Source organism: Felis catus, chromosome E1, assembly GCF_018350175.1.
Source record: "Felis catus isolate Fca126 chromosome E1, F.catus_Fca126_mat1.0, whole genome shotgun sequence".
Lineage (NCBI taxonomy): Eukaryota > Metazoa > Chordata > Mammalia > Carnivora > Felidae > Felis > Felis catus.
The window spans coordinates 35,013,739-35,031,298 of record NC_058381.1 but is presented as its reverse complement, the minus strand read 5'-3'; the positions used below and the strand labels follow the sequence as shown (position 1 = coordinate 35,031,298).

Sequence of the window (17,560 nt, the reverse complement as noted above, 5' to 3'; positions counted from 1 at the left end):
GGCCCGGAGTTTGGGGCTGGACACTCAGGACCAGCCAGCCATGCTCAGCACACCCCATTCGTAGGCGGAGTGAGGGTTGGAGCCAAGAGGGAGCGAGCTGCTTCTAGGGGGCCCTGCCCAGCCCAGCTGGTCCGGCCAGTGACCAATGTCGTGTTTCGTTCTTTTAGATCTAATGCTGGACGATGTAAATGCTTCCGGCAGCTCCTCCAGCGCGGCGCCAGGTACTGCGTCTGGGGTTGTGGGTTCCAGGGCGAGGCCCGGGGGCAGTCAGGCCGTACCTGCCCCCAGGCCCGCCTCATGCGTGCTGGGATGTCCTCTTTGCTTCCCCCCCCCCCCCCCCGTGGCTCATTGATTCCATCCTCTTGGGGCGAGGGAGTGAGGGTCCCCGGGGCGCCGCCGGGCTCTGCGTCATACCGGCCGGGGGCTGAGGGCCTTGCACGCCCCTTCCTCTGACCCCTCGTGGCGGACCCCCCTTCTCCCGCAAGGCTTCCGAGGGCCGAGCCGCCCAGCCCCCTGCTGCCCGGTCCTGCTCCCGCTCCTCCTCCCTGTCACACCGTTCGATTATTAGAGCTGCAAATCTCGCCCGTCTCCTTTTGTCTGAAGGGAAGACTTTGATCCAAGCAAAGCAGGATGAGAGGAGCAGAGAGGGAAAGGATTTGTTTTAAAAATGTAACGATGAATAATTGAACAGACTCATTAAGAGTCAAGTAATCGCGGTGGCCACGTCATCCCTACGAACAGCAGGATGGGGAATCTGAGGCCTGAGTTGGCCACAAGCTTCTCACCCCTAAAAGCCAAAGATTTGGGAGTGAATTGGGTCTTTGTCTTTGAGAGCCGTGACCCCCCCCCCCACCTGCCCCCGCCGGGATGGCTTTGGTCCTGCTCGCCCTCCCCTGGTCCTCTGGCCGCTGCCTCCCCCAACACGGGCCCTCGACAGAGGGTCAGAGGCTCGGAGACCCCGTGACAGGCCGCGGGGCCTTGTCACACCCTCTGATGTCTTCCCCAGGTGGTTCCCAACCTGTTCGTCCTCAAGGGCACCCCTCATCACGTCCTCCAGCAGATCCCACATTTTAAGAGACTGTCTTTGAAGTTACGAGCACCTTCAGTAATGACTTTTTTTCGCTGTTTTTACTAATCAGAGGCACATCTAATTGCTAACCAGAGCTTCTGAGCTGCAGAGGGTTTCACACTCAACGGTAGCAAAGAAAGACCATTTTGCCATCAAATTAGTCCATGGGGCCTTAACACAGGCCTATGTATGATTTCTTTTAAGCTTTTAGAAATATTGAAAAGAACGTTAAGGACCCCCGTGTGGCTGCCTTCTCAGGCTGCAGAGGACTTGAGACTTCAGGCTGGGAACCGCTGGGCTGGGACTTTCTCCACTATTCTATGCTCCCCCAGAAGCCAGACCCCGGCAGACGCTGCCCTCTGGGTGCTGGGCTACCTGATCTGTGGGGGCTCAGGGACCCCCTGAGCCTTGTTTTGGGAGGCCATCCCTGAGGGTTGATGTCTCCTGTCCCCATGATGCCAAGCTATGGTATTTGTCATTGAGAGACCGTCTGTCTGGGCGCTCAGGAGGCTCTTGCCGATTCGTAACTATTTGCCTGGGTCCCATGTCTCTGTGTCAGGCTGTACTGCAAATTCCTGATGTGTTAGGGGTGAGGGAGGGCGGGAGGAAGTACCCTACAGGTTTTCCCTTACGGGGTCACCTGGCCTGCAGGCCGAAGTGTCCACACATACACATTTACCCCAACACTGTCCTGGCCTGGGGCTGGCCCACAGAGGCTTCTCCACCAGGAATTAACACGCTCAGACCCTCTTGGGCCCAGAGCTCCTCCCAACACACCCATTCGATGCCCAATACCTTTGTTACCCTCACGCTGCACCCCCATTCCAGTCACATTCTGCCATGCGCCCGTTGGCACATACAGGCATATACCCTGATGACAATAGCGTGTCTTACCTTTCCAGCTGGTAAGGAAGACTCAGAGACCCTTAATAGGGGCTCAGATCACCCCCCATCCCTCTTTCCCAAACCTGGTGTTCTGTGTGGTCGCTGGTAGAGCTTTTCAAACTTCCGTGCGTGTAAGAATCACCTGGAGAACGTACTAAAACACAGATGCTTGAGCACCGCCCTAGAAATTCTCATGGAGCGGTCTGGGGCAGGACCTGAACGTCCGCGTTTTCAATCAGTTGCCAGGGGACGGTGCTTGGTCTAGCCAACTGTGTGATGCCCCTAGTCCGGGGCAGCTGGAATCAAACCCCCATGCACCACACCTCCCAGCCAGCGCCGCTCTCGCTCTGTGCCGCTCCCAGAGAAGGGGGCCAGCCAGACCCCAGGGAAAGGCAGAAGGGAAGCGTCCTCGATCATCAGGGGAATGGGCCTGACCGGGCACCTGGGTCCAGCCCAGCTTCCAGGCGAAGGGAGGGACTGGGGCCACCGGCTGATCGGGTGACCGCTCCCCTCAGCCACCTGTGGCACCTGCGTCCACTCACCCTCTCTCCTTCCACTGAGACCCAGTGATCAGGCCTGGCCACAGCAGCTGAAGGTGTGGCCTCTGCCCTAGGGGGCCTGTGTCCCTGGGAGGGACCCCTGCCTTCCGCCTACTCCCTGTCACTCTTCCTTGCAAACCCTCTGCCCTGGCTGTGCCTCGGGCTCTACTAACTACCTGCGCCTGCTGCCCTCACTCACAGCCGTGCTGTCCCTGCTCCTCTCCTGGCTCTTGCCCTCGGCTGGGGGCTGGGCAGTCCTGGAGGTGCCCTCCTCCTACTGCCCAGCTCTGCCATTTTCTCCGCCTAAGGCAGCTCGTACTGGTGGGGGGCAGGGAGAGGGGCTATGGCCGGAGCTCTTGGAGCAGCAGACCTGCCCAGGGCTCTTCCAGGAGGTCTCTACTTCTCTGAGCTCAGGCAGGGGGGTGGTATCATCCAAAGCCTAACGGCGAGAGCCTTCGGGCAAACTCTTCGAGGTCTAAACCCACCAGGCAGCTGGTGAGGGATTGGGGCTGGGAGTTCGGATCCTGGCTCCGTCACGGCCTCACCATGTGTGGACAACCCACTTGTGCTGGACCTCATTCTCTCCCTCTGTAAAACAAAGGGTTTGACCAAGGACATGCTGATCAGATTGGCCCTGGGACTCTTTGGACCTGTGCTCTGAAGGGGGATTTCTGGCAGCCTCGGCATCTGCTGGTCTGGGGTTGGGACTGGGGCTCGAGCCGCAGACCTCAAGGGCCTGGCACCTGTCGCTACGAGCAGATGCCCGGCCTCAGCCCTGTCCCCACCTTTCCTATGGGCTGCAGGGAGGGGGGTCCCAGGCTAGTCCCAGCCCACCTGCCCTCAGACAGCCAGAGCAAGGCCAGAAGGCAGAGGTGGTGACAGCAGCCCCCTTCAGTTTGGGGCTGCTACCTAGTCAGGCTAGGGGGACAGGGGAGAGGGAGACTCTCCCCACCTCTCCTCTGCACTATCTTAGCTAATAATGGGGCTAATAAGGAGCTGCTTTTTCTAACCTAATTGTATTCAAACATTTTAGTTAATTCTCCATTCATATTTTAGCGTAATGGGATCGGGTGCTCTCGGCACTTATGGAGATTAATGCAGAGACAGTGTTCCAGCTGCTAAGGCAACGCAGGGCGATTAGCGCCCTCTGGTTCTTGTGGGTACTGAAGGAAGGAAGACGCCCGGCTCGCCGGGTCCACCCTCCACAATCGCAGTGTGGATGACCCGTGGCCTCATGTTGTCCCTTGTCCTGAGCTTCTCCACCCCCACCCCGTCCCGGGGATCAGGAGAGCCACCTGAGCTAACAAAGCCACAGTTGGCCGGCCCATCTCCGAAAACGAGATGATGGCATAACCCGCGCTGTGGTGTGCCAGAACATTCGGGACTCCCGGCCTCTTGGTTATCCACACATCGAGGCCGATGCTGGAGAGTGGCGTCAGGCGAGGCCGAACGTGCAGCTCTTGGGCACTCTTCTTCCTTCGGCCTTGGGTGGGAGGCCACCCCCTGGCCACCCCCCAGGCCACCCCCTGACTCAGTTTCCCTCTCTGTGAAATAGTCCTCTGCATGGGGAAGGACACTTATAACTGAGCTGGCCCGGACCCAAAGCTTCCTGCTGCCCCTGAGCCAGCCACCCCTGGCACCGGCCTCAGAGGCTGCAGCCCTCGCTGGCTGGCTTCTGCCCTAGACGTTCTGAGGGGGAAGGGCTGTCTGGGACCTGAGGCTGCCCCAAGCCTCCCCACGGGGAGCCTCTTCTTTCTTTGTGGCTGCCTGGGAGACCGATCTGTCAACCGCCTCCGGATGACATCTATCCCCAACTTGGCCTGGCCTTTCCTCAGCACCTGGAGGAGGGGGCCCCCTGCCATCTTCTGCCCCCAGATTCATTCCGCCTGCTTAGCAGGCCAACCTTCTGGCACCATGATTTTATAACTAAGTGGTTCGCTAATTACAAGAGAAATATGCCTCTGACAGATCTCAGACAGTGCTTCCAGCCCAGCCTGGAGCCTGACGCTAGCCTGCCACTCGAGAGCAGGGCATTGCCTCGTTAGAAACTGGGTGAGTCCTTCAGGTGGAGCCCTCCCACGTGAATCTGGGGGAGGAGCAGAGCCCCGTGGCCTCCCCTCTGCCCCGCACGCCCCGTGAGGGCACCGGAGGCCCAGGCCCCTGCCCCTCTGGAGGCCCTCAGGGCGGGTCAGCGCGGCCGGCCAAGAGGATGTCCAATTTCCAATCTCCGATGTTATCTCCAAATCCCAGCTCTGTGTAATCTGCTCTGCTCCCCCTCGGGGGGCTGAGCTTGAGAGCAAGGGCCTTTGCCTCTCTGCTGATGGAGCTTCCTCTGAGCCTGATAAGACCGGTTGTTTTTCGTCTTACCGATCTGGCCTTGCTGCGGAACGCCAAGTCAAGGGCGTTGCGAGGGGCCGGCGGATTTGGGAGGCTGCCTTGGGGAGGGGGCTCACCTGGTGTCTAATGTGGGTGGGGAGCTCTGCATGTCCTGACCCCTTCTGCACCCAACTGTGGCCAGTAGAACAGACGCTTGGAGGGCAGACGCGAGAGAGCTCCCCCCGCCCCCGCCCCAAGGAAGGCGGTGTGTGGAGGGCGAGGATGCGGATGATACTGGAATGTTTCAGCTCTGGCATTAGAGGCTGGCGGCTGTGAGGGACTTGGGTGGAGGGGGCGCAACGGGCAGGGGCCCGACGGCTGCTCTGCTCTCCCCCCCACCCCCCGCCCCACCAGAGGCCCAGTGCAAACCCTACTATTCAGACTACTCTCGCTTCCGGCTCCTCGTTCACCACTTGTGCACCAGCCATTATCTGGATCTCTTCATCACGGGTGTCATCGGGCTGAATGTGGTCACCATGGCCATGGAGCACTACCAGCAGCCCCAGGTAGGAGTGAGTCCTGCCTCCAGCCGTGGGATTGCAGGCTGAGGCTACCCCAGTCCGTGCCAGGGGACCTCGGGCAAGTGCTGGGCGCCCTCTTGCACACCTTGCAGTGGCCCCTGGAAGTGGGTATCGTCTTGGTTTTACAGATGAGGACACTGAGGCTCAGAGAGGTTAGTCGACTACACCAAGGTCCCGCAGCCGGGAAGTAGAGGACCTGATTTCTTTCCCCGACAAAATATTTATTGAGTGCCTGCCACGTGCTTCCTTCTTTACCCTTTGAGGGTAAAGAAGACAGACCAGTGAAGGCCAGTGTCTGCTCTTCTGGAGTTTAGATTCTGGTGAATGTCCAGCTCTAAACTCACCAATGATCCTGCCACTCCTCGAATCAGCCACCGTCAGCTGTCCTCCAGGCCTCAGTTTCCCCATCTGTAAAATGGGGATGTCGAATTAGTAATGCACGAGGCCCTTTCCAGGTTCTAGCCTTCTGTGGCCTCCAGCACGTTCTCATGTGGTCTCTTCACCATCCCTCAAGGGGAGAGATCCTTTAGCTCAAATTTGGCTCATGCATGTGAATGAGGACCCTCTTCTGTCCCGGTGTGGTGGCCAGCGGCCCCCTTAGACTCACCTGTCTCCCAGATCCCGGAGTGTGATGGAGGGGGAGGGGCAGGCATCACCCCTGGGCCTTAGGAGGCCCTGCATAGACACCCCCCCCACCCCGCCCCATCCCTGCCAGATCCTGGACGAGGCCCTGAAGATCTGCAACTACATCTTCACCATCATCTTTGTGTTAGAGTCGGTCTTCAAACTCGTGGCCTTTGGCTTCCGTCGGTTCTTCCAGGACAGGTAACAGAGAGGGGTGGGGGGTGGGGGGTGGGGGGGAGTGGGGAAAGGGCATGTCTCCCAGGGAAATGCCTGAAAACCTTTCTGGACTCCTGAGGTTCAGCCTCCACGCTAGGACCCACCCAGGGCTGATGGCGAGGGGGAAGGGGGGGCCGTCCAGAGCCTGGGAGACGGGAGGGAAGGGAAGGAATTTGACAAGACAGGGCCTGGGGGCCATTGGCAGCTGGAAGTCCATGTGGCCCAGACTGGGGCTTAAGAGCACAGAGCCTGGAGCCAGACTGCCTGGACCGGATTCGGATCCTGGCTCTCCCACTTAGAAGCTGGTGACTTGGGGTAAGTGACTTAACTTCTCTGTGTCTCAATTTCTTCATCTGTAAAATGAGTGATAATAATACTGTCCGTATCACAGAGCTATGAAGATTAGGAGTTTTTTTTGTAAAGCCCTTAACACAGTGCTTGGCACCTAGTAGACAGCATATAAGTGCCAAATTAAAAAAAAAAAAATGAATAAATACACATGGAAAGTAGAGGTCCTCAAGCTAAAGTCTTGGCCCCACCCGTGCCACCGACGGGCTGTGTGACCAGGGTCAAGCCATGCCTTCTCTGCAGGATGGGGAGGCGGGACTGGCTGACCTCCACCCTCCTTTCTGCAGCCACTTGTGTTACTTTGACTGCCCCCTCCTCCGCGGTGCCCCCGGCTCCCCCCCCCACTCAAGGAGCTGTGTCCTGGGCTTTCCAGGTGGAACCAGCTGGACCTGGCCATCGTGCTGCTGTCCATCATGGGCATCACGCTGGAGGAGATCGAGGTCAATGCCTCGCTGCCCATCAACCCCACCATCATCCGCATCATGAGGGTGCTACGCATTGCCCGAGGTCGGTGCCCGCCTTCTTGCCCGCCACGCGCCTACCCAGGGGGAGATAGCAGGGGTCAGCTCTGTGGCTGGCCAGGGACTTTGTACGTGTGTGTGTGTGTGTGTGTTCCCATGGGTCTCTCTCCCAGCCTTTGACAGAGGGGAGGGCCGGGGGGCTGGGCCGAGGCAGGGCCCTGGCGGCCTGGCTGGCCATCCCACCGACCCCAGCCCCCACCCTGGCCCTGGCTCCACCAGCTGTGTGGCCTGGGACCCAGCGGGGCCCGCTCACAACTTTGTCCTGTTCTGCAGTGCTGAAGCTGCTGAAGATGGCCGTGGGCATGCGGGCACTGCTGGATACGGTCATGCAGGCCCTGCCCCAGGTAGCTGGAGGTGGGGCTGGGTGGGAGGGGTCCCCTCGGGGCGAAGGGGGTGCTTTCCAAAGGGAGCTCAGGGAAGCTGGCTGGGAGATCCAGTGGCACCGTTCCCATTTCTTTTCCTCTTTTCCAGGTGGGGAACCTGGGACTTCTCTTCATGTTGTTATTTTTCATCTTTGCAGCTCTGGGTGTGGAGCTCTTTGGAGACCTGGGTGAGTCGGGGTGGGGAGGGCAGAGGAGTCAGGGCTGGAGGCCCCGGGGCTGCTGCACTAACTCAGGCCTCTCTCTCCTTCCCTCCTCCTCCAGAGTGTGACGAGACGCACCCCTGCGAGGGCCTGGGCCGGCATGCCACTTTTCGGAACTTTGGCATGGCCTTCCTGACCCTCTTCCGAGTCTCCACAGGTGACAATTGGAATGGCATTATGAAGGTGAGGACGCACCACAGCCGTGTCCCCCCTGCCCCGGGGTGGCCCTGGCCCCAGAGACACGGTGCCACACCTGGAGCCCAGATTCCCCGGCAGGATGAATTCCTTGACCCCGAATGAAAGCATGTGACCTTCTGTCCCTCAGGCGGAAACATTCCGGGACTCCCTCTCCCCAGGACAGTGTGTAATGCTTTCTCTGCCCCCAGGACACCCTCCGGGACTGTGACCAGGAGTCCACCTGCTACAACACAGTCATCTCCCCCATCTACTTCGTGTCCTTTGTGCTGACGGCCCAGTTCGTGCTGGTCAACGTGGTGATCGCCGTGCTGATGAAGCACCTGGAGGAAAGCAACAAGGAGGCCAAGGAGGAGGCCGAGCTGGAGGCCGAGCTGGAGTTGGAGATGAAGACGCTTAGCCCGCAGCCCCGCTCGCCTCTGGGCAGCCCCTTCCTCTGGCCCGGGGTGGAGGGCCCCGACAGCCCCAAGCCCGGTGCTGCAGCCCACGCTGCCAGCGCGGCCTCGCGCTTCTCCTTGGAGCACCCCACGGTGAGCCAGCAGCCACCCCTGCCGAGAGGGGTGTGGGGTGGGTCCAGGTGGGTGGTGCGCAGGGAGCGGGCAGGCAGCGTGGCAGACCCCGGGGCCCCGCCTGTGTCCTTTTGCCCCTCCTGCTTGGATGCTGAGGGATAAGCGGTCCCTCGCCTGCCCCCAGACCGTGGCTGCGTGCGCTCGCAGCCTAGGGGCCACCCCGGCAAGCCCCCAGCACACCCTGTGCCTCCGGCCCAGCCGGCCTCCCCTTCTCGGCTCTTAGGTTCAAGGCTAAGTTTTCTGTTTCCTTCCTGTTTCTTTCTTACCCTTGCCCGATTACCAACCTCTTTCCTTCCCACCCTTCCACCTGCCCAATTCCCCCTCTCGATCCTTTCCCTATCTTTGCTCCCCTTCTCCCTCTCTCCTCCTGAGCTCTTCTCCTCTCCGGCTCCCCTTCTCCTTCCTCCCTCACCTCTCTTCCCTACATCCCCTCCCCTCCCCCTTCTCCTGTCTGTCTGTTGCTGGTGTGTGTGTGTGTGTGTGTGTGTGTGTGTTACCTCTTCCTCCTTTTCCCTCCGTGTCTCTTGTCAATCCCCTGCCACGACACTTCCCATTGTTGCCCCTCTGATCCCCGCTCCCCTCATGGGCTGGTCCCCCCCCAGGACAGACAGCTGTTTGACACCATATCCCTGCTGATCCAGGGCTCCCTGGAGGGGGAGCTGAAGCTGATGGAAGAGCTGGCGGGCCCTGGGGGCCAGCCCTCTGCCTTGCCTCCCGCCCGCAGCCTGGGCGGCTCCGACCCGCAGGTTACCGTGCCCCTGTGCCGTGCCGGGCTGTGCCATGCTGTGCTGTGCTTCTGGGGAGGCGGGGGTGTTTCCTGCCCACTGGGTATCTGGAGAAAGAGCAGCCTCGGGGCCTCAGTTGAGCTTTGGGCTCGGCGGGAGGCAGCCAGGGGTTTGTACAAGTTGAGATCAACCTCTGGAATACATATTTGGAACGTAGGGATGCTAAGGACCGCACCTCTAGGAGTGAAGGATGGCTAGAGGAGGGGCTTGCGGAGGGCATTTGTCAGAAGGAACCTGGACCAAAAGGAGAGGAGAAGAGGGCAGGGCAGAAGACAAGCTGGGAGTGGGACCTTAGTGGGTGGAGGAAGAGAGGTACCAAACCCAGGGGAGAAGGGCTTTGGGGGGGTCTGCAGGTGGCCAGGGGACCCATTGAGGGATGTATCTTAGGCCACAGTCTGCTTCTTTCCTGTGTCCAGCATCTACCCCCAAAGCCTCTGTTTGGTGGCGTTCTGAGCCACGGAGCCCACTAGACATGATGAGTGCCCTCAGTAGACAGTGGTTTCTGACCTGGCTCTGAGAGGGCCTGGAAGGTTCCAGCTGTGAGTGGATTCCGGGGACCTCGCTGTGAAATAAAACTGGGCGTCCCGCCTCAGCCCAGCCCCTTTCCACAGCTCGTGCATGGTTTTCTCCCCCAGTCCCATCTAAACGTGGCTTTCCGGCTCTCTGGGGGCTCTCCCACCCACCTCTTCCCCACCTTTTGACCTGTCTGGTTGCCCCTGACCCCCTCCACTTGGCAGAGCACCCTGCCGTCCCTCCTAGGTCCGGGGTCGGGTGCTGCAGGGAAGACCTCAGTAGACCTGGAGTGGAGGCAAAGAGACGGGTGTCAGCAGGAGATAGAAAAGCCTAGAGTTCCACAGGCCCTGTTGGGTGGAGGGGAAGGAAGGCAGGCTCCCAGTACCTGGGACACCTGTAGCCTGACTCCAATGAACAGAGACCCCCACATAGAGAAAGGACCCTGCCTCTAGGGGTCCGCCCTTGGGATTCAGTCTCAGATAGGCTATAGGCGCTTCAACATGGCAATGACCTAGAATGATCAGTGAGAGAGCACATCCCTTCCCAAGGCCTCTCATCCTGAAGGAGGCTCGTGGGGCAAAGGTACAGGGAAAGAAGAGGACGCGATGGGGTGATCAGGCGGTTGGTTCATCTGGAAGGGATGGCTCTCCCCTCCCCCAGGCACTGAAATCCCCCTGCAGATCCCTGGTGAGCCAGCCAGTTCGTGTGGCGGCAGGAGGAGAGCATCTCCCAGAACCCAAGCTAAAGAGGGCGGGCAAGCTGCCGGCAGGCGGAGGAGGGCCCAGGAGGGGAGAAGCCAAAATCTGGGGGCAGGCCAAGTCCTGCCAGGCTTTTGGAAGCAGAGAGAATAGGCAGAAAACAGTCATCAGATTGGCGGCTTTGTCCCCAGCGCCCCCCACGCGGCTCTGTCTGTGCCGAGAGCAGAGAGAGGCGCTTTGCTGGCCTTTCTTCATTTTTTTTTTTTTTCTGGTATCATCTTTATGAGAGTCGAAAGCCTTCCCTGCTCCCCGCTTCCTCTCTTGGTGGTGGTGGTGTGGGAGGGGGCTGTTAAGGTTCCTGGGGTATCTTTAGAATAAGTTTCTGCTTCTCTTGCTCTGTCGGTGTTCGCTCTGGCTCTGGCTCTTCGGTGCCTGCCGCAGCCTCTCTGATCCGAGCCGGGGGGGGGGGGGGGGTGGTTCAAAGTGGGGTGGGGGAGGCACTGTCAGTTTACTCGGGAGAGGGGAGGGAAGAGAGAAGAGAGGCCTTCCCCTCCCCCGTGCTTTGTGGAAAGGGGGAAAGGGGGGGGCCTGTGTGTGTGCACGCGCGCGCGTGTGTGTGTGTATGTGTGTGTGTGTGCGTGTGTGCACGCATGCACGCGCGAGCGGGTGCTCTGTCCTGGTCTCTAATGCCTGATCATCTCTCTCCCTGTCTAGATCCCTCTAGCTGAGAGGGAGGCTCTGTCTCTGACGTCAGAGATTGTGTCTGAACTGTCCTGCTCTCTAGCTCTGACGGATGACTCTTTGCCTGATGACACTCACACACTCTTACTTAGTGCCCTGGAGAGCAATGTACTTACACACGCTCCTCACTGCCCACCCCCCCCCCCAGCCTCCCCAGGGGCTGGGCTGGCTGCAGGGCTCCAGATCCCTCCCTCCTCTCTCTTGGCCCCCGGAGGCATCAACCGGCAGGCACTTAGTGCTCCAGGCTTTGATGGGTCTTTCCGGGTCCCCACTGTGGACCAAGAAATGAGATGAGATTAAATTGGGGCCTCAAGGGCCCAGGGGCGCAGTTGTGAAAGAGTTAATCCCAACACCCAGGAGCAGTAACACGGCCCTCCGGAACAGAGGTCAGCATCAGGCAGCTGACCAAAGGGCCCCCCTCGATGTAGACCCAGTCTCTGTGTTTGGAGCCTGCGCAAGCCAGCCCTTCCCCTCCCCGCCCCTCCCCCTTCTCGCCTACCTGCAACATGAGCCATTTCCCTCCACGTAGTGGCTGAGAGCCTCATACCTCTCTGCTGCTACCACCATGCCCTTCTGTACCTGGGGGGGGGCTGTCCCTGTCTCCTCCGTCACTGTCCCTGTGTGTCCCTGTGTTGGGGGGGGGTGTTCTTTGTGTTCGGACAGCTTCTCTACCCTTGCCCAACTCCCTTTCCCCTTCAGACTGTGAGCAGCCCCCTCCTCCCTGCCTGCCCTCTCCTCTGGGCACTTAAGAAGAGACAGGGGCCCCTTCCCCACAGCAGGGCTCGGCTGCGACAGGGTCTTGACCACAGGCTGGGGGTCCCTAGGGGTCTTGGGGTGGCTGGCAGAAGTGGAGCCTGGAGCCGAGAAGGGAAGCAAAGGATCCAGACTTTTCCAACCGTCCCTCCTGGGGAGCTTAGCTGGCGGGGCCTGGGTGGAGACAGGAACCCTCCCGCCTCTCTGAGAATTAGGAATGGAAGGTACAAGGGACCCCAAGGAGGAAAGGGGTCACAGGGAGATGGAGAAATCTTCTGGGAGCACACCTTGGCTCCCTCCAGGGGGGGTCAAAGGCAGATTACTGCTTTTCTTTGAAACAAATTTAAAAAGCCCACTCCCACCCCCAATCTGTCCAGTAAGGGAGGACCTGAAGCCGTGATACTCAGACCTTGCCCCCCACCTCCCGTTTGCCCCCTGCCAGAGCCGCTGAGTAATTAAAAGGTGCGGGGCCACAGGTGGGTGAGCCAGCTGACACTCTCTAGTGTGTTCACCTGTCGTTGAACCCACATTAGCCCAGCTCCTGCCCCGCGCTGGGTCGTGGGGTTGTCTTAGAGAACTGGATGGTGAACAGCCTCTGCTCTGTAGGCAGTCCTCGCTCACTGGGCAGGTCCTCCCATTCCCCACCCCCACTCCCACCACCCCAGCACTGGGATAGGGCATGCTTTTAGCGTTTCAGCCTCCACTGTCCTGCTCCAGGGCCTCTTACGGGGGCCCTGAGAACCATCTCTTGAACCACCTGCCGGGCTGGACCTGGGGGCTGCTCTCTGTTTTCTGGACACCTTCTCACCCCTCCACCATCCCCACCAGGAGGCTCTGAGATGATGCAGTATTGGATAGTTTTCTGCTTCCTTGCTGTGCTGGAGGGCTCACCCATGTGTCTGCCCCCTTTCCCCCCACCCACTAACTCATCCCATTACCGCCCTGTCGGGAGGGTGGGGGGAGGGGGCCAGAGCCTGGGGGCGCTTCTGCTTGCTGTTGTCCAGCTCTGCCTCAGTTAGCCAGTCCGGATATCCGGGTGCCCCTCTTTTTCCCACCTCCCTCCCCTGTTCCTTTTGCAGATGGAGCCCCACCCTGAGGAGGTTCCCCTCGCCCTGGGACCAGACCTGCTGACCGTGCGGAAGTCTGGAGTCAGCCGAACGCACTCTCTGCCCAATGACAGCTACATGTGCCGGGACGGGAGCACCGCCGAGGGGTCCCTAGGACGCAGAAGCTGGGGGCTCCCCAAAGCTCAGTCAGGTACCAGGGCTCAGGCAGGGCTGCTCGGCTCGCACAGGGAGACCCCATCCTTGCCTGAGCCCACTCCTGACCTGGGTGGGAGGGGCACCGAGGCAGCAAAAGCCGTCTCTCCGAACTCCAAGGGCCCCCCCCCGCCCCCCGCCAGCCCGTGGAGAGTGGTTGTCAATCCAGGGCGAGGGGTCTGCGGTGAGGGGAGAGGCCCCGATGGGGGAGGGAGAGCGGAAAAGAGGGACTGGGGTAAGAGCCACGCCGCTGACCTGCCAGCTCCTTCCTCTTCTCCTCCCCTCTCTGCCCACAGGCTCCGTCTTGTCAGTCCACTCCCAGCCAGCAGACAGCAGCTACATCCTGCAGCTTCCCAAAGACACACCCCACCTGCTCCAGCCCCACAGCGCCCCCACCTGGGGCACCATCCCCAAACTGCCCCCACCGGGCCGCTCCCCTTTGGCTCAGAGGCCACTCAGGCGCCAGGTAAGCAGGTGTGGAGAGGTGGGCCAGGGCCCCGGGGCCCGCCTCTCCGCTGGGAATCCTGGGCTGTTGGTGACAACCAGGTGGCCACTTTTCATTCTTCCAGCAAACGTTTATCGTGTGCTGACCGCGGTCCGGAGGCAGTTCTAGGTGCCGAGGGCACGGTGCCTGGCAAAGCAGAAGTGGTCTGTGCCCTGCTGGCATTTGCATCCTGCTCCTTTCTTCCACTGAGGAGGGCTGGAGACCGGAGCGGGCCACGGTGGCTTAGGGCCACAGGTCGACTTGGTGGGAGAGCCCAGGTCTCTGGACTCCCTTTCCCTGGCCCAGAGTTGCCTTCCAATGATTCTCTGTACTTCTAGACTTAGCCACGGGACACAGGGCATGTTTTGGGTATCTCCACCTTTGGCCAAGCCCGCGGCCCCCCCTTCCCGGGGCACAGGGCCGAGGCTTACGTAGCCAGGTGAGGCTTGTCTGACCCCACTGTGACAAGGCCACAGCCCACGCCCAGGGTGCCCTCGTGTGTAATCCTGGCCACACGAGAGTCTGCTCAATGCCACACACTTGAAACAGGCACGGTCGCCACCCATTTTATAGAGTTTCACCGAGCAGCTTCTGTGTGCCGGGCACTGGGGACACAGCCCCTGCTCTCTGGAGCTCCCAGTCTGACGTCAGAGACATAAATGCCATCAGACCATTGCAGCAATAGCTCACAGCTGCTGGGATGCTCACGTGTGCGGTGCAGCAGGGAGCAAAGAGGAGGAATGGGTTAGTTGTAACGTGGGGATACAGATTGTCAGGCACCGTGTCACAAGAGGACCTGAGCCCGTCAAGCTGAGGGGTGCCTGTCATTCGAGAAGGGCATTCAAGGCCAAAGGAATAGCCTGTGCGAAGGCTGGGAAGAGTGAAGGAGCCAGCTGTGCACTAGAGCTGGCCCAGCGCGTTCTGGTGTCCCGAGGGCGGGGAGCTTCAGAGAACGATTCCTGCAGGCGTGGGGGAGGGGTGGGGGAGCAGGCATGGTGGCCCCCTTCTCCCAACAAGAGCAAACGCTGATGCTCCGGCTTAGGGTGGGCCCGCGGGGGGAGGCGGGGGTTATCCGGCTTGGGGGTGGGGGTGGGGGGAGGTGGGAACAGTCCCTGGGGGAGCGGAAGCCCCTAGGCTGAGCTGTCCTCCCACCTCGCGCAGGCAGCAATAAGGACTGATTCCCTGGACGTTCAGGGCCTGGGCAGCCGGGAAGACCTGATGTCCGAGGGGAGTGGGCCCTCCCCGCCTCTGGCCCGGGCCTCCTCCTTCTGGGGCCACTCGGGCCCCCAGGTGCAGCCGCAGCCCCGCCGCCAGAGCAAGACCTCGAAGCACATGCCCCCGCCAGCCCCCTGCCCAGGCTCCGACCCCACCTGGAGCAAGGGCCCGCCAGAGACCAGGAGCAGCTTGGAGCTGGACACGGAACTGAGCTGGGTTTCAGGAGACCCCCTGACCGCGGGCAGCCAGGAGGAGCCCCCGTCGCCACGGGACCTGAAGAAGTGCTACAGTGTGGAGGCCCAGAGCGGCCGGCGCAGGCCCTCGTCCTGGCTGGATGAACAGAGGAGGCACTCCATTGCGGTCAGCTGCCTGGACAGCGTCTCCCAACCCAGCCTGGGCCCCGACCCCTCTAGCCTTGGGGGCCAGCCTCTTGGGGGGCCCGGAAGCCGGCCCAAGAAAAAACTCAGCCCGCCTAGTATCTCCATAGACCCCCCAGAGAGTCAGGGCCCTCGGCCCCCACTGAGCCCTGGCGTCTGCCTCCGGCGGAGGGCTCCGTCCAGCGACTCCAAGGATCCCTCGGCCTCCGGCCCCCCTGACAGCATGGCTGCCTCGCCCCCCCCAAAGAAAGACGTGCTGAGTCTCTCCGGTTTAGCCTCTGACCCAGCAGACCTGGACCCCTGAGTCCTGCCCTACTCCCCCATTCACCTTTCTCCACCGGGTGCCAAATCCTAGCTCCTCCTCCTGGGCTATGTTCCTGAAAAACCTTCCATACGGACTCCAAGGAGGAGCTCCTCCCCGCCTCAGTGGCGCTGGGAACCGGCGAGCAGAATTTCCAGAGCGTTGAAAGCAGCAGCCCTGGTCACCCTGGCTCCGGGCAGAGAGAGACGAGAGACAGAGAGAGAGAGAGAGAGAGAGAGAGACAGGCCCAGTGCAGCTGAGGTTCCCAACACCAGGAGCTACTGGGAGAAAGCAATACGTTTGTGCAGAATCTCTATGTATATTCTATTTTATTAAATTAATTGAATCTAGTATATGCGGGATGTACGACATTTTGTGACTGAAGAGACTTGTTTCCTTGTACTTTTATGTGTCTCAGAATATTTTTGAGGCGAAGGCGTCTGTCTCTTGGCTATTTTAACCTAAAATAACCAGTCTAGTTATATCCCCTCTTCTTGCAAAGCACAAGCTGGGACCGAGAGTGCATTTCAGCCCTGACGGTGGCCCATCTTCAGCGGAGAGCGGGGACCATTTTGGAAACTGTAATGTAACTTATTTTCTCCTTTAACCTCGTCATCATTTTGTGTAGGAAAAAAAAAAAAGAAAAAGAGAAAAAGCAAAAAATAAGATTTTACAAATGAAATGGAACCTTTTTATATATACATAATACATATCTATATCTATATCTATAATAAAGTAATTTTCCAAAATAAAAAAGTTAATCACGGTCCAGAGTGAAAGCGAAAGGGACAGAGTTAGGCATTGCCAGGTGGCAGTGGAGAAAGACCCCCGGAGCTGGGGAGTGGGCAGCGGGCAGGGAAGGGGTCAGAGCTGCCTCTGTGTGTATAGGAGTGTGTGTGTGCACGCGTGCACACGCGTGTGTGTGTGTGCGCGCGTGCGCGTCTGGCTGGCTGGCTGGGGGAGAGAGAACCTAATCCTCCCCCAGGAGGGCTGCAACCTTGCAGCCTCACCCCCCAGGGGCAAGGGAGGAGGGAAGCCCCTCTGCCTGATAGGAGGCTAGGCAAGCAGGGTTTACTGCTTCTACCAAAGCTTTATCGCTTCCTCTTAGCCAGGCAGCAGCTCTGTGAATGTGAGTAGTTCCAGATTAACTCTTATTTCTGCTGACAGCTATCAGCCCCACATTGAAAGCTGGAAATTGGCATAATGAAGCTGTTTTGGTTAATGGGGCCGACTGAGACTGGGGGAGGCGGCCTCAGCCGCTGCCAACGGGACCGGTGGGGGGAGGGGGCAAGCGCGTCCGGGTTTTCCTTCCCCAGGCTTCAGCCCCCTTGACCTTGGAGGTCTTGGGAGCCCTGCTGACCCGCACCGTGGGCACTGCTCCATCAAGCTGGCAATGGGATTAAGCTGTACAAACAGAGCGGGCTGCTCCCTCCCGAGATGGAGGGGGCCAGGAGTCCAAAGGCCACCTCCTGGTGGAGTCGGGAGGGCCAGGCGGCCAGGCTGCGGAGTGCGGAGCTGGACCCCTGGGGGGTGATGAATGAGCGCCATCAAGGTGATTACATGGTCTGCCGCTGCCTGCCCAGTGGGAGCCCGCGGGGGGGGGGGGGGGGGGGGGGGAGGGGCTGGGAAGGCAGGACATGGAGGGAAGGCGGAGAAGGGAGGAGGAGGAGGAGGAGAAGGGGGAGAGGAGGAGGGGCTATTATTGGTGTGGCCTAGAACCTCCTTTCTGGTGCTGCCTTGGGGCAATACTCTCTTGCCTGGAACCCTGAGCTAACAGGCAGTGCCACAGAGCCAACCGCAGGCTCAGCCAGCCACCCCAAACACCCACCTCAACCCCACCCCCTCATCCCCAGCACCTTCAAGCCCCAGGACCCATGAAACCTCAAAGGCATCTCCAATGGGCTGGGCAGCCCTCCCTCCGCAACCCCCTCCCCCACCCCGACCCTGGGATCAGGGGTGCGGGGCTGCTGGACGGATGAGCCTGGAGG

General features: G+C 60.2%; 1 protein-coding gene across 1 annotated transcript in view; it reads left to right on the top strand.

Moving 5' to 3' along the window:
• CACNA1G (calcium voltage-gated channel subunit alpha1 G) overlaps positions 1-15,925 on the top strand; it is a 61,821-nt gene extending 45,896 nt beyond the window's left edge. The window contains 13 exon segments of the mRNA XM_023244165.2: positions 168-221; positions 5,224-5,375; positions 6,106-6,215; positions 6,952-7,085; positions 7,373-7,443; positions 7,571-7,649; positions 7,744-7,865; positions 8,069-8,407; positions 9,049-9,192; positions 11,157-11,291; positions 13,016-13,193; positions 13,492-13,661; positions 14,841-15,925. Of these exon segments, the coding sequence (XP_023099933.2) occupies positions 168-221; positions 5,224-5,375; positions 6,106-6,215; positions 6,952-7,085; positions 7,373-7,443; positions 7,571-7,649; positions 7,744-7,865; positions 8,069-8,407; positions 9,049-9,192; positions 11,157-11,291; positions 13,016-13,193; positions 13,492-13,661; positions 14,841-15,575 (2,423 nt within the window). The 3' untranslated portion in view covers positions 15,576-15,925.
• The last annotated feature ends 1,635 nt before the right edge of the window (positions 15,926-17,560 follow it).